This window comes from Drosophila montana, unplaced genomic scaffold (genome assembly GCF_035044405.1).
Source record: "Drosophila montana isolate Dmon_TW-CO22-7 unplaced genomic scaffold, ASM3504440v1 contig_1264_1, whole genome shotgun sequence".
NCBI classification, from domain to species: domain Eukaryota; kingdom Metazoa; phylum Arthropoda; class Insecta; order Diptera; family Drosophilidae; genus Drosophila; species Drosophila montana.
In genome coordinates, this window is record NW_026996243.1 from 791,836 (window position 1) to 807,819 (window position 15,984).

The 15,984-nt window shown below is 38.0% G+C and overlaps 2 protein-coding genes across 5 annotated transcripts in view; both read right to left on the reverse strand.

Annotated features, from left to right (window-relative positions):
* Positions 1-10,522, reverse strand: part of Octbeta3R (Octopamine beta3 receptor) — a 48,158-nt gene extending 37,636 nt beyond the window's left edge. For both annotated transcript variants that reach the window (XM_064679211.1, XM_064679202.1), the window contains exon 1: positions 9,549-10,522. The gene's annotated coding sequence lies outside the window, so the exon portion shown is untranslated. The remainder of the gene's footprint in view (positions 1-9,548) is intronic.
* A 4,174-nt stretch (positions 10,523-14,696) lies between these two features.
* Positions 14,697-15,984, reverse strand: part of Octbeta2R (Octopamine beta2 receptor) — a 67,196-nt gene continuing 65,908 nt past the window's right edge. The window contains exon 5 of one of the 3 annotated variants that reach the window (XM_064679229.1): positions 14,697-15,961. In XM_064679229.1, the coding sequence (XP_064535299.1) occupies positions 15,640-15,961 (322 nt within the window). In that variant the 3' untranslated portion in view covers positions 14,697-15,639. The remainder of the gene's footprint in view (positions 15,962-15,984) is intronic. The other 2 variants (XM_064679221.1, XM_064679238.1) reach the window with 2 other exon arrangements.

The following is a 15,984-nucleotide window of genomic DNA, read 5'->3' on the forward strand; positions in this document are numbered from 1 at the left end:
TCACCTTTAGCACTGCTGCCCAATTTAATGCCGCGTCGATTTATTTGCCTGTTGGAGCTGAAATCCTAAAACATGACGAAGAAATCATCAAAAATGTGGGCAAGCATACTGGCGCTGTCGGGCAGTTGCCTCGAGCCATTTGGCAAACGCATTATGCCGTTGATTAAGGCCTATGCATTATTTATGTAGGTCAGCGAAACGACCTTTAATTGGCTCGCAAGTGCGCTGTAATGTCCTTTCCTTTCCACCGTTTTTCAACAGCTTGCCTGCCTGGTAGTCCTTTCAGCGACTATATTTAACAGCAACACAAAAGTTCGCTCGCCCTGCAGGCACCGAGGGGTTGAGCGTACCGCTAATGCTTAAAAATTGCTAGGAAGTGGGCCAACGAGAATTGCAGGGGCTTTAAGAATATAGTTCTGTTGTATTTGACAAGCCGTTTCGACTCTTGGATGTTAAAACTCTTGTAATATATATTTTATATTTATTTTAAAAACAATATTTTTAATTTTTCCGGTTCTCTTTTATTTATATTATTCATAAAATTCTTCACCTTCGGTTTCAAAATATTTACAAAGTGCTGTAACATTCATACTTTAAAGGGGATTTATAGCTTTAGTTTCCGTTGTAATTTAAAATACGACTTAATTATTGGTAATGCAACAAATTTAAGGGCACAAAATAAAGTCCGGCACTTTGCCAACGTAGCCGGCTGGCAGCTCAGCCAATGGTGACATTCGTGGAATTGAAAAGTTTTTACTATAAACAGGCCAACAATGAATTTTCACACAAGCCAACCCACTAGACGGAGCAATCAGAAAGAAAAAGACAATAAAAGTGTGTATCCGGGGGGCAGAGCATGAGAGGATGCACTGGTGTGCAACTGTATTGCACTTCAACGCTTTACTCAATGAATCATGAACAACAGCAGATTTATATTTATTAGCACACAAACACACACACATAACAAACAAACACACATGAGAAGGCAAATACATGCAGTTGGAAAATGCGTGTGCTAACAACGATTGGTGTCCTTGATACGATTCAAGTACGACCGTCAAGTGCGCCAAGTGTCTCATTGTGCATTTGTGTGTCCATGTGGCCGCTTTGAAGGTCGTCGTCAATATACGACCAACTACGGCCGGACAATGTCATTAGGTACTGCTATGGGGGGTTGGGTTGGATGTTTTGGTTGTCTGGGGCAGTTCGTTCTGGTAGCCGAAGTCTCGTTTCCTTGTAAGCTGAACGGCAGTGAAAACAAAAGAGCCCGTGCAGATAATTGTGAACGAACTACTAAAAATCAATTGAGTGACTTTGCATTTCCGAATATCACACTATTTTTATTCTCTAACGACACCGTCTACTACCACTGAAACTTAAACCTTGGTTTGTAAATGGTTTTTGCTTTGTATTGACTCTTTGTCAATATGGCCAAACAAGACTTTCGAGTGCGCGCGTAAAAAATGAATGAAATGCGAAAATTCCACGGTACATATTGTTGGAATTTCTTCCCAGAGTCCTGTTGTAGTTGTCATCGTTGCCGTCGCCGATGTGTTTTCTGTGTTTGCCAGTTGGCTTTAGTTAACCAGCAGAGCACACAACACGTCAACACGACCGGCTCAGGTGTGCGCATTGTTTGCCGCAGTGGGTGGCAGCCACAGCAACAGCGGCATCAGGGGGCGGAGCAGCAGCGACCACAGTCGCCGCAGGCGCATCATTTGCGCTCTTTACTGTTTGATTAACGTTTTAACGATTTGTGCAAACAATTGCGGCAGTAACAGCAAGCAATAACAACAAACGGCTGTAAACGAAAGTGTGTGCAAGCATCCAACTGTTAGCTTACGAGCACTCAGAATCCACAGCAGCAAAGGGACCCGCCTCCTTGTTATTATGCTACATGTTGTTTCTCAATTAAAGTAAGTGATGCTGACGACATGTACAACAACATTTCAGCCGACAAAATTATAAGCAAATATTGACTTACAAATTAGATACTGCACTCATGGCCACACACATAGTATATTTTATTAATTACATAAATATTACATTTGAATATTACATTGAAAATTCATATGAATAATTAATGTCTCTTTCCTCTGAGGAGCTAGGAGTTAATGTCAATTACAATTCAAAATGTAGACGATTGTCATAACTGCACCCTCAAGACATTTTAATAATATTCATGCTCTTTGCAATTTTACAGATTTGACAAATTGTACATGGCAAAGTTTAAGATATGAGCAGACAAGCAATTTTCTATTAAGAAAATAAATAAAAATATATATAAAATAAGCACACAGTCGCTTTCATTAATTCGCTGCCCACTTTTAGTAATCCTTAACGAAGAAACAAAAGCCTTCTGCAACCTTTCTTCTCACAAGTCAACATCATTATAATTACTGATCATTATCCGTTTGTTAGATACGACTCAATATAATGATTATGAATGGGATGCGGTTTGGGGTATTTATAATATATTAAAAAGATTATTACTGAGAAGATAGTAGAAATTGATTTGTCATAGAAATCTGATTTTGTCTTAGTTAGTTTCTTAACTCACAGTGTTCATTTTGGATCAATTTAATGTACTCGGGCAATCGTAATTACCTTGGAGTAAACTTAAATTAAAAGCTGTCGTTCTCAAGTTTGCTGGAGCAATAATAAGCAGTAATGCCAAGTTTCATTAGGACTGAGAGGCAAGCTTGCGTAGAAACAGGGTTAAATACTCGTCTCGTAGTCCTAAGCAACCGGAAGTCGGAAACGTATTTTAATTTGTGTATATAAATGTGAGTAGTAGCTAATTACAAGTAAGAGTGCTCTAGTTGGGTGTGCCCGACTAAACAAAACCCTGAACCCAGTGCCTAGCTGACGATACGAACATTCAGACACATATAAATGGGGAATACATTTTTGTTTATTAAACTAACTATTTGATTGACCCAGAGTCATAAGACAATATTAACTGTTACGGTTTTTTGGCAAGTTCAAGCAAATCAGTTCAAGCGAAATTCTTAAACAGCTAACAGAAAATCATTCTAACAGATTAAACATATGTATATGGGGCATTTAGATAATTAAATTTAGTAAGTGTCTTACTTATGCTAGCTGTGCATATGTATTCACAAAATAAATTCGCTTCGAAACCAAAACTCTCGAATCAAAGTGTTCACCTTGGCATTTAGCTAAATTAGATTCATTAAATTTTAATGAGCGTGAATAGCAAAGTTAATTGTGTTATGTGTGAGTCTGCGTTTCCGTTTGAGAGTGTGCAGCATCAATGTTTAATAGAAGCTTTTGAAATGTACAAACAATTCAATCTAACTGTCTAAGCTGATCAAGCTGATGAGTGTAGGGTATGCAACTGGTGCTCCATGCTATATGCTAACTTGATTATGCCGTCAAGGCCTATTCAAGAGTGCCTTCTCCTGATATATATTACTTGAAAGCACACAGCATGACAGTAGCTACCTCTCCATATATGCTCTATATATGAGTATGGGAAATATGTTTGATATATAGTCTGTGTGTAAGTCGGGGCTGCACTTTGCCTTATTAACTGCGCGCACTTTGCTATTCCACAGCTGCCATTGTTGATTTGTTTGCAAATTGGTTTTCGCAGCGAAATGCTTGAGCTTCTGTTTCCCAGTCAATCCTCTTCAGTTGCTGCTGTCAAAGCTGTCACACTGGTACGTTTTGTTGTTGTTCTGTTGTTTTTTGGGTTTGCTGTTGACTAAGTCGACGGCGTCTCGCTCATTTCCAATTACTCCGTAGCGAAAATTAAGCAAAGACAGTGGCGTCACTCCAGTGCGCACAGTGTCCCCATTGCAATATGTAACTAATAGGAGTATCAGTACGAGTACCCGTAGATTGCATATACCATATTTATTTTTCATCTTCTTTGTAACAAAAAAAATTTGATTATGGTTTTTGCTGAAGGCGGGTAATTTGATTTGGCCAGGCCACGACCTAATGCTGAGTGATGTGGCAGCAACCCGCCAAGTGTGTCCCGCCTACGTCTAATTTAATTAAAAAGCAAAAAGTATTTAACACATTTTTGCAACGCACCAAACTTAATGGAATAAAAATTAATCGCAAACTGGAAGCCCAACTCATTTTTAAATCGCGAACAACTTTTTTGAAACTTTACTTTTCATTATAAGCTACTTCTGCCGACGAAGTAAAGTTCATATATTTGAATAAAAAAACAACACAGATGTATTAGTCTGAGCTGCTTAATTAAGAGCCGCTTTCATCGAGTCGCCTCGCATCTCGTCGTATAAAAAAGGTTTCTCTAATGAGCCTTCACTTGAATCTGTATCGAATTTGTTTTATACATTTTTTCGTCACTGCCGTTGAATCTAATCAAGGTTCAATAAACAGCGTTTCAGGACCTTTTGCAAAAAGGCTGAAAATGCTAATCAACAGCTTAAAATTTAATTTGGGCCTTAGCTGTGTAAATAAACCGAATCAGACCGGGGCCAAGTCGAGGCAAGTTGAGACAAGTCTGGGCGGGACCAAGGAGCACGGAGTTTTGTGTACTTAGGAGGTCGCCGGCTTGGTCATTTATAAATCGGACAGTGTCTCAAAATTCAATTCTGAGCATTTGGCTAACTTTGTTAAAAAGTCAAAATTAAAATCAGGCAGAAAGTCAGAAATGCCGACCACAATACGGCCTTTTACCGACTTAACTAAGTTTCGGTTGTGTAAACGGCGCGTGTTCAGAGCTAAAAACAAAGAAAAGCGCGTAAATATACGGAACTTTTCTGTTGTTGCTGTTAAGGTAGACAAATTGCAAGCCTCAAAGTAATGCTGATGAGCTCACAAACTTCGTTGTAAAGAATGATTTAATTTCGCCAGGCGACCGCCACTCCGACTCCGACTTCGACATTCGTTATGTGCCCGTGCGGAGGCAGGCAATAGAGTAGACTACTCTCAAAAGCGTATATAAAATCGATAATAGCATAAATAATGCATGCATACTACCGGTACAAATGCTCAAACACCATCAAAAACAGAAAAAACGCGGCCGAAGAGACAATGGCTTAGGCCAACTAGGCCCAGGGGCCAGCGAAAGGACAAAGGAAAGCATTGAGGAACATCTACCGCGCCTACATATTGCTGACACAACAACAAAAAAGCGAAAGTTAAAGTTATATGTGTGAAAAGAGAGAAACAGGCGCAGGAGCGTACTTCTAACCAGCACACAAAAGAATAGCTCAATGGCTTCCAAAGTTTGCAAGTAAAGCAACGCCGGACCGGGATGCGACAAGTGCAAAGCGAACAACATATAAGTACTAGGAAGGATACTCATGTCGAAACGCTAACGAGGGCTGTCTCAACAGTAATAACTATGTAAAGCACCTTGGCAAAGGACAAAGTTTGGCGTAAAACAAACAATTTATTGAACTTTTCAAAAATATTTTATTATTTTCTCATTTGCATATAAATTGAATAAATCAACAATCGAATCTAAATAAGGAGATTTCAATAAGCTGAATTTTATTATATTTTTTTCTATAATAACAATCTTATAATTTTTTATTAATATTTCCAATACCTTATAGATCAACGGGTATATATATGCGCTTATTACAAATTTATCTATTATGCAAATGAACATCCGTGCGTGTATTTAAATACATTTTTGAAAACATTGAAATTAGTGAAATGGGATATATTGGTTTTGCGTAAATTAATATAAAAGGCAGGAGGATGTCTGATCCCTTAATGTGAAAATGCCTTTGATCAGGATTACGAGCTGAGTAGTTATGCATATCCTTCTTTCCGTCTGTATAAACGATTCAATCTCGGAAACTACAACAGCTTGAAAAAAGGGAGGATACATTTTCCTATGCCATAGGTAAAACAAGCTGTTATATATTATCTCATTTTCATATTATGACAAACATAACTCAAACCATCACCCCTCCTCTGTCATATTAAAAAATAATTTTAAATATAGACCCATGTAATTTGGCAAAAAATAAAACACATTTGGATATTTCATAATTGTGCCCTGAAAATTTCATGAAGATTGGTCCACAAATATTGATGATTTTCAACATTAAATTTTCAATAGTGCGGCGCAGAAGGAAGAGACAGAGCTGCCGTTGCTAAAGTTGACCGCAGTTGGCCGCACTAAGTCTGCGTGTTCTGCATAAATGCATCTCCATAAGCAATCTGGAATTCATATTAGGCCACATTTTATAGTTTCACGAATTTCAAGCGTGTCCTATAAACCTAATATTATATCGACTGTGGGTTAATGAGTACTTTTCAGTCGAGCTCACTCGGCTATAGCGTTCTTACTTGCTTGTGCATTGGGGAAGTTTGCTATGATACTTCAAATATTGTTTTGTGTACTATTTATTTAGCCCATAAATAAAGAAATGCCCAAGGTCAAGTGGGATGAAGTGCCAAAACAAAGTCTATCAATTCCAAAACCATTGACAAGAAATAAAAACTCTTGATGAAAACTGAGCGCCACTTAATGACATAAGCACTGTCAATGGGTAAGTCGGAAGCGGAAGTCATTATAATGAGAGCCACAAAACCCTGCCCGCCCCTTCTTCAACTATATTAGGCACTTATAATATTAATTAGTAACTTTGCTATTATGCTGTCTGCTATGGCCGGATACGATGTATATATATATATATATATATATATATATATATATTGAGGGTATTTATTGGCTAATAAAATGTGAAGAGCAAAAGGCGTATTCGATTTTACTTGAGTGCTCAACGAAAATGCAAAACAAAACTAAATGCTTTTCCGGTTTTGTTGTTGTTGTGAAATGCACTCAAGAGCAAAAGATATTTGGCAATTAATTTGGTTTTCATGTAGCTCCTGCGGTTTTGTTTCTAATACCTTTATTTTAACTGCTTTGTGGTATTATATGTGACAGCATTTGGCATCAATGTAGTATCCATAGTTTCTGCACTCGAGATACAAATACAAGTACAGTGCTAAAAAATGTTTTGGGTGCTGTAAGTGAAGCATGAATTATTCTTAATCTCTTTAAAGAGTTGTGTACATTGTGTGGAGCAGAGTCATGCGTGAGTACACTAAATATACCTTATTAGAATAGCTTATATTGGCATTATGGTATGAATAGATAAAGGGATAAAATATTAGGATGACAATACTTGTATAATGTGCAAATTCTTACATTTATTCATCAATCAATTCAAGAGCTGTTTAAAAGTTAGTCCTATGCTAATCGTGATTAATTACTTTAACAGCTTAAGCTTAAACACAATTTTTGTTCTATGACAACCAGTTTACGTAATGGAAAAAAAACATGACAAATAATATTATTTTTTTGTTCTATGCATAAATATTACTTTCATTTATTACATAAGTTGTTTGTGCATATATGTTTGCGCTTAGGCATTTTTATATAGATATCCCTAACAATATTATAGAACTCTTTATTCAGGGTTATTCAAGTAGATCGAAGAATGACAAGTTCATTAATTTAATTTTCAATCCTAGGCTACGAATTTGGCGTTGGCATTTTCAGCATCGCATCATTATGCCAGCAATGAATCTGATAAGCTTACAGCTAAATCCAAAACGGAGACGGCAATCACAACAACAGTAACACACCCCCCCCACCCCCCATATATAGACATACACAGCGACAGCTATAAGAATGGCAAACAAAAATTCCTGCAGGCATTTATTCTATTTATCATTTATCCAGCCATTTATCGAGGGACATTTCAGACGCAACAGGGAAGAGGTTGCATAAAATATCGCTAGAATGAATGATGCCATGTACATCTAAAACATATATGCGAAAATGTTGGCCGGCTTTAAACCAGGCAATAGCGAACTGAAATAGCTAGATTCGTATAATTTATAAACTATATTTATTATATTATTATTGTAGGTTAATAGTGCGTGCACAAGGCATAATATAACAGTCACAAGCTTGGCGCAAATACAACATTGACAGTCCCAACTGGCAAAATCCTCTCTGTAACCCACAGATAGAAACTTTTCCAAGCGTAGCTCAAAAAGTTTCAATTTGTACATGTCAAAGTGTGTGTGTGTGTGTTTGTGTGGAAGTGTAATTGTGTGTGTATATGTATTTATTTAGGTGCTTGCTTGTCTATTTTGTTGGGCATGCAGTTTTGCAATTTATGCAAAAAAGTTTGCAATGCTAGAACAGACTTTCAACTGGTGCATATAGTTTTTGGGATTATGGTAAATTTGATTCTAAAAGCCAGACAAATAAAACCTATTTTATTGAAAGGTAGGCGAAAATCACCCCAAAGTCCTATGCCAACAAAATCGATTGCCCAACGCTTAATGCAAAAGGCCCTATTGCAAAGAGAAAAATTATAAAAAAAAACTGAAAAAAAGCCAGACTAAAAGCAAATGTCTGGAGGCTGAGGCGGTCGGTGGGTGTGTTTGAGTGAGGTGTCAAGGTGTAGCAGAGAGTGCTCTGTGGAGAGACGTGTGGGACATGCTATACAGGCCGAGCAAGAGCAGCCTAGAGCAGTGCCAGAGGGTGGGTGCAGTGAACTTGCACTGTGGTATTTATAAAAAAATTCGCGAAATTTATTTTCACGATTAATCAAAGACTGTGGATAATTTAAGATAGTTTTTAAAAATTTGTGTTTTTGAGCTGGATTAAATTTGAAAGTCTGCGTCTATGATTTATTTCACTTCTTTTCTCCTAATATATCCCAACATTTTTCCGAGTGTAGTATTCCTAGCGCTACCCATAGTATACAATCGGCTTGTGGTAGAGGAGGGTGTGAGTGGCTTTATTTGAACTATAAATTTAGTTGTGTGCGGACTTTGTTCGGGCTATGGAACAACCTCCACAAAAAAAAAAAAACTAAACAAAAAATAAAGGCTTGAAGAGGCCCGATAATTATCTTCGTTATTGGGCAATATCTGAATATCGCAGCTAATCTCACTCCTTTCTCTAATTACAAATAATTGGAAGAATCGCCCAATACGCTCATTACGCCCATCAACCAAAGACCAAAAAAAAAAAAAACTGACGCAATTCTTAACTAAAAATGTCTCGACCCAAAATACAAACAGCTGTCGTCCACAAAAACAACAATATATTTATATATACTATTCGGTTGTTCTTTTTTTGGCTTTCCTGTCGATTCGGGCTTAGTTAGGCGCCCATATAGATACTAGAGTTTGTACTACTGAATTTTACACTCAATATTAAATCGCTCGTAATTTTTCCAAGAGAAAAAAACCAACAATAAATAAAGCGAAAAATTCCCTTTTCATTTTAAGTATTGGTGGACTGAAGAATTGCACTTTCTGCTGCCAAAGGTCAAGGAAATCTGTCGTTATGTATCAGGCATGTATACATGGGCGGCATATTAAAAATATGAATCCACTAACATTTTAAAGGTTTTTAAATGAGAGCCCCAAAAGGCCCGAGACCAGGCTCACCGTCAATTGGTCGGGCATTAGTTGCAATTTACGTAACCAGTTAACTGAATGCTCTCTTTGGTTGGGCATGGGAGCAGGAATGAGAAAAGTTTTTATTGTTTGCTTACTTGCTGAACGCGTGTTGGGTGTCCGCAGCAGGAGCTGGTGGTGCTGATGGTGCTGGTGTTGGCGGTGGATCTGGATGAGCCCGAAGGTCTTGACGCCATCATTGTCGTTGTTGATTTGCGTTTTGCTATGTGATGGGGGCGGCGTGGGCAGGTTTGTTGCTTGTGGCGTTTGCAACACGAGAATGAAACTTTTTCTTTGACTGTTGCTTTTATCGCTGTTGGTTGTTGTTTTTGTTGTTCTTGCTGTTATTTTTGTTGCTATCAGGCAAAAACTTCTAGCATGTGCCTCGCAATTTTGTTTTTAACGGATTGTGTTGTTCTTTTGCCGTGCTGCTGTTATTTGCGTTATTTAATTTGTCATTAGATTGAAGTTTGTGCTATTTTTATTGCTATACACAAATAAAAAAAACGCAAAATCGATTTGTAAGAACAAAATTTCTTTTTGATTTCCACGACTGGCCGCAACTTGCCGCACGTTTCAGCGGGCAAGGAATCGTAAACACGTACAAGACGCTATTCACACGCACACAGGCACACACACACAAACAGGCTCAGAAGCACGGATACCAATACGGACACGGACACACGTTAGACTATTGTATCGAGTTTTGTGTACTGGGCTTTGCGAACAGCGGCCAAAGCCAAAATCGAAACACGCACGCTTGATATGCGGCCGATGTCCTGGCTCAGTCCTGTCGCCTGACGCTAGAGTGGCACTTGAGTTAGACGCCAACACTAGCGACATCGACATCGACAACGGGAGCGACAACGCTGCCGGCAACTGTCACTGCCACTTGAGTTCCCTTTTTGCAACAGCATGTGTGACAAGTGGTCACAGGATTCAATTGTTGGTCGCTGCTGCTGCTGCGGAGGCTTCTGCTGCTGCTGATGATGTTATTGTTTTTAGTGAAGCAATGCAAGTCGCACGGATGGTGATGTTGTTGCTGGTGGTGTTCTATGCGTTGTGCTTACACTGAAAACTGGACAGCAACTGAATGTTGGGCGGCGTGCCAAGTCCTTTGCCGGCCAAGCACAACACAAGCTGCGGCGAATTGGCGAAGAGAGCGCGTCGGCGCATTAAAGTTTGGCGCGTAAGATAAATTTTGAAAAAAACACAGCGTTGCATGCGAGCGTAGTATATAATGAAAGTGTGCTCAAAGTAAATATTTATATAGTTTAAGGATTTAGAAAACAATAATACCTCAACTTAACACTAATTTGAAGCACAACAGGCAATATTAACAAGCATTATAGGCAATTACCGGGTATTTTAAGTGCTTAAATCGCATTTTGATTGACATTAAGGGCAATTGAAGTACGTCCACTACTACGCCCACTCGCAACTCTGTAGACAGGGCACGCTCAGCTATGACGCCAACAGCATCCCTTGAGTGTTGAAGCCGCCAAAGCCCAAACGAATCTGCCGCATAATCAAGATGCCAAGTTTTTGCCCAAGGCAACCAGCAGCAGACCCAACGCTACCTTCACATTAACATTTCCATTTCCATACACATATCCAGTTGCTGCCAGTGTCAACTTCACCCCCTCCGCATGCAGGGCGTCAATATTTGCATTTGTAATAACAATATTTTGATGGCGTACCCAAAATGCGTGCGTAAATCTAAAAAAGATTTGTTATTGTTGCTCGAGCTTGCGTTGTGTCCGTGCTCGTGTTAGTGTCGCGCGACTCAGACGCAAACAACAAATGGGCGGCACGTGGAGGGGCGAAACAATATTAGCAACAGCAACAACTACTGCTTCTACATATCAACTCGTGATAGCAACATGCCGGTGGCACATCGTGTGCTTGGGCAGCTCGCTGCCGCTCTGTGAAAGTTATTAAAATTTCATAAAAAATATAACGACAGCACATTTGATTCCTCTATTGTCGCCTGAGCTCTGTGCCGGTGACAGTTGTGTATGCTCTCTCTGAGTTCGACTGGCTCAGAAATTGAAAATGTGCTATTCTACTTCTACGGCTTGTCTTGTGCATTAAGATATTTATTCAACAAGCGCACAGAACAAAAATCAATTTGTATGCAAGCAACTATTAAATGCCCTTTTATATACACATATTAAAAGTTAAGAACTGCTGTCAAACATTTGTAATATGAAAAGTAAGGTGCCCGTCCTATCAGGAGACTAAGGAGGAGAATATTTGCCCAAATAGACCCCCTCCCCCCCCTTACAGCTACCTACCAAAGTCTCAGATTTCGAATAAAATTTAAATTTCTAATAAATAAATTTCGTGATCAAATTATAATACCCGCTTGCAAGGTATAGAAAAACCGATGGTACTTTGAAATGGCGCACAGCTTTTGACACCAACGCGTCGTTGTCACTGTCACTTGTCATGGCCAAATTGCCGCATCTTATGAGCGATGATTGGCTGCCTGATATTATGGATCACCTTTGTGGGCGGTGCACCTAGCACCTAGAGACGTCAACATCTGCTTGCGGGCAACTCTGACTCAGGCTGCATGTCAAGTGTTGGAAGTCAAGCGTGCTCAGATTTAATTTCGACTTTGATGAATGAACTTTGATTTCCAGTCATATTTATTTTGCGGATTTTTGTGTGGGATTCGAAGATGTTGCACAGTTGGCTTTTTAAGGTGGCAACAAACCCGCAAAAAAAACAGTGGAACTTTTGCAAAAAAAAATTTATATATATTAATCAATTTGTAATATGGGTATGCATGGAGATTTTACATTGGTAAATTAAAATGAGATCTTGATTGTTTTTATTTGTTGCATTTATTTAAAGTACATTTATTATCTAAGGTACTTTTTTTAATTTTCGGTGCTTTTGAGTCAGTATGCAGCGTTACGCTAAAACGTTTTACACGCTGAAATTATTATCAAATTAATGGATGCATTATAATAAGTTAGCTATGCCTCATGCTCAACATTAATATAATTTATGTGCTAAAAATTCATTTAATTTCCTTGCATTCATATAGAAATATTTTACGCTGTACCATGCTTTGGGCGGGGTTGGTTTCACGCGTATTTTGCGTGAAAATATTTTGGTTTATTTTTGGTACATAATTTCGTTGGCATTTTCAATATAGCCGCACACACACACACATTGGGACACACTTGTACACGCACACACACTCATACACACCAATGGATACTTAACAACACATGGGCTACAAAATTACTCTTTATTGGTTTTAAAATGCTAAAACGTTCTTCGACTTGGTAAACTTTTGTAAGGGAATTTTTTGGTGCAAGCCTGTCATCTGCTTAGAAAATAAATTTCATGTATGGCACCCTATAATATTGCAAAGCCCTTTTGACCCGACCACCGTCTTATTTAAGGCATTTAAATATTTTTCCATTGGCATATTGCTCGTACGAAGCGTTGGCCGTTACCTCTGTTCGGAAAATTTTGCTTATTGACAACGCAATAAGATTACAAATTATTTTGCAAACGTGATTGTGCGATGCGGGTATCATTGCCATGACGCCGCTTAAATTATCTGCCAAATTAAAATCACTCATACGCCGTGTGCGACGCAGCCTTTGCTTGTCAGACCGCTGCAAGGGTATGTTGACAAGCATCTTGTAATTTATCAGCCAAGCCGTGGCAGTCATTTAGAAGTTTACATCTGGCGCCGTCAGTAATCAGCTTTATTTTTGTGCTGATAATATTCTGCTAATGTACTTTGAGTTTGGGGTCTGGGCATTTTGGCCATCATCTCTGGCTTATTTACTTTTGAGTTGCTGTGTCATGAACTTTGCCGATTACTACCCAGGTGTCGTTGCCCATAATTGGCGTACCCTTCGCAAAATTTAAAACTGATTGCTTTATAATTCCAAATTTTTATTTTCATATATTTTTGTTTCGCAAAATTATTTAATTTTTCCAATTTAATTTTTAACATTTAGTTTTAGCTTTATTAGAAATTCACATAGCTTATGATTCTTATTTATATTGCCTGCTACTCGAGGCTAATTTTTTTGATCTCGCATCTTGTATAGAAAATGGCATAGGAATACCCCAAGTAACGCAAAAGTTTGCAGAAAAATAAATAACACTCACATATACATATTCATACAAATACATATATAAACATATATTATTCTAGGTATATAAGTATATAAAGATCATTAGACATATGAATAAGTTTAGCTTTTGATGTGTTTATAAAAATATAACAAGTTCTTTGGAGTTTGTTGCCTTTACTCGTTTATTGTTAAGGAAAATCATATTGTGACTATTATACAATATACATTTACATTGATGCCTATTAATAAACGTTTTAAATTACATAAAGAGCTTTAGCTCTTTATAATTATTTTGCCTTGCATTTTTGTGGTTTTCCGCTTTTCTTTATCGGTTGACTAGTATCGAAGTCGACAACAAAATTCTTGTGGCTTTTTAACATGAACATTCAACATGTTTAAGTCAGATTTTATTTTGGTTGATCGTTTCTTGAAATAAGAAGCTTTTGGGGTCTCATTTTGTTCGAACAGTTTCCAGTGGTCACAAATTCTGAATACAATGGCCAATTGTTATTTTATTTGCTTTTGATTTCCATAACAAAGGAGCATACTCTTTTTAAGAACGTTACAAACTGCTCAATTTGTAGTTAACCTTCAACTAATATTCATATTCGAATTTTGCTGATGTCCTGCTTTTGTTATTTGACACTGTCCAACGATGTACTTGGGCCGCAATTGCTGGAATCAAGTTGCTGACTTTGTAAGCAGTGCGCAAGCCTTCCCCTTACAGGCTACACAGTCAACTTAATTCCAGGAACTGCAACGCAATTTCCATTTATCCGAAAATTGAATACACACAGCACTTTTACACGCACTTTTCAATTTAACTTTAAACACTTTCTAAAAACTTTACGTCTACACGTGACTTTGAGTTTAATGAACTAACGATATCGATGTATTGTATATAGTACTTGAACTAGATATAGTGTTATGCTTTATTTAAAGTTCACTAGATTAGTTTTGATTTTGACTGCCACTCACTTATGTATTCTATATTTGGTTTAACTATGAAATTTCGCTATTTTCTATACATGTTTTGAGCATTCTTATTTCATGCGATTGTCGATCATATATAACATTTTTTCTATATATAGTATGTACTTACACATATGTATATTTGGGTATAGTTTCGTCAATTTAATTGCATTCTTGTGTGCCATATATTTATTTTAAAGTATTTTATTGATTTGGTATTTATTTCTTTAATGAGACAGATCGCCCATATAAGTAGTTCATAATTTTTTATTTGGGTAATTGGCACAGTTTAAATTTAAGATTTATTTGTTTATATATATATATATATATATATTTATATATATATATATTTTTTTTTCTTCCTATTGCTTGGTTGCCTCATGTACTGGTTCCTTATATAGACGCTTAACATAATGTTTTGATTGCCCTTTGAATGATGTCGTTTTGAATAGTTCTGCTGGGCATAGAAATGTCTGTTAACGCTGAACGCTTTACAACCTGAGCTTAATTTAGTTGTAGAATTTATATATATATTTAAAAAAAATATTAACTATTTACAAGACGGCACTAAAGCTACAACAAGTACGACATAAAATAAATAATAAATTACTCATGTTCACTTTGTTTCAGTAAATTAAAGCTCAATAATTTCAAAACAAAAACAAAAACGAAAACGAACAGACAACGCGTTTATAGAGTGTACTATGCACACGAGTAATGCCGTAATGTTGACTTCAATATGTACAACATGAATGCAACCAGCATATTAATTTTAAAAATTAATGGAAAATGTAATTGCATTTGTTCGATTGACGCAACTTCGCCAATGTCCGGATTGCTGTTGTTGCCGTTGTCATCAGCTATACTCAGTCCCTTACACGTGACTGGAGGCCGTTGTGGCAGCTGCGTTGTTATTCTTGTTCCATTTGTTTATATATTCCATGGGTATTTCGATTTGTATCTCTTGCACATCTTCGGCCGACAGGTTGCCCAGACTACGCTTGGGTACGGGATCCGCCTGGGAGCCAGCTCCGGAGCCACGGGCGCCCGTTGCCAGCCGCTGCTGCTGCTGTGCAATGGGCGTCAGCAGCGCCTCGTCCCTGTATTATAAGTTGTCGACAAGCTGCGATTGTCGGCGATGCGAGGGCGTGGTCGAGTTGAGATAACTCTCCGAGTAGACGCTCTTGGCACGCTGATCGTAGCGCAGACTTGAGCGTCGTATGTCAATGTCGAGTGGCATGTGGCGATCCTTCCACCAGTTGCAGAACAGGCAGAGCAATGTGTTGCGGAAAGCCTCTCTGAAATCTCTGTTGAAGTACGCATAGATCAGCGGATTGAGCGTAGAATTGAAGTAGCCAATCCAGAAGAGTATCGAGACAACAATATCTGGCACCTGACATGGTCCGCAGGTCATGGAGAGCGTGTACCTGTGAATGCATGAATGAGTCAA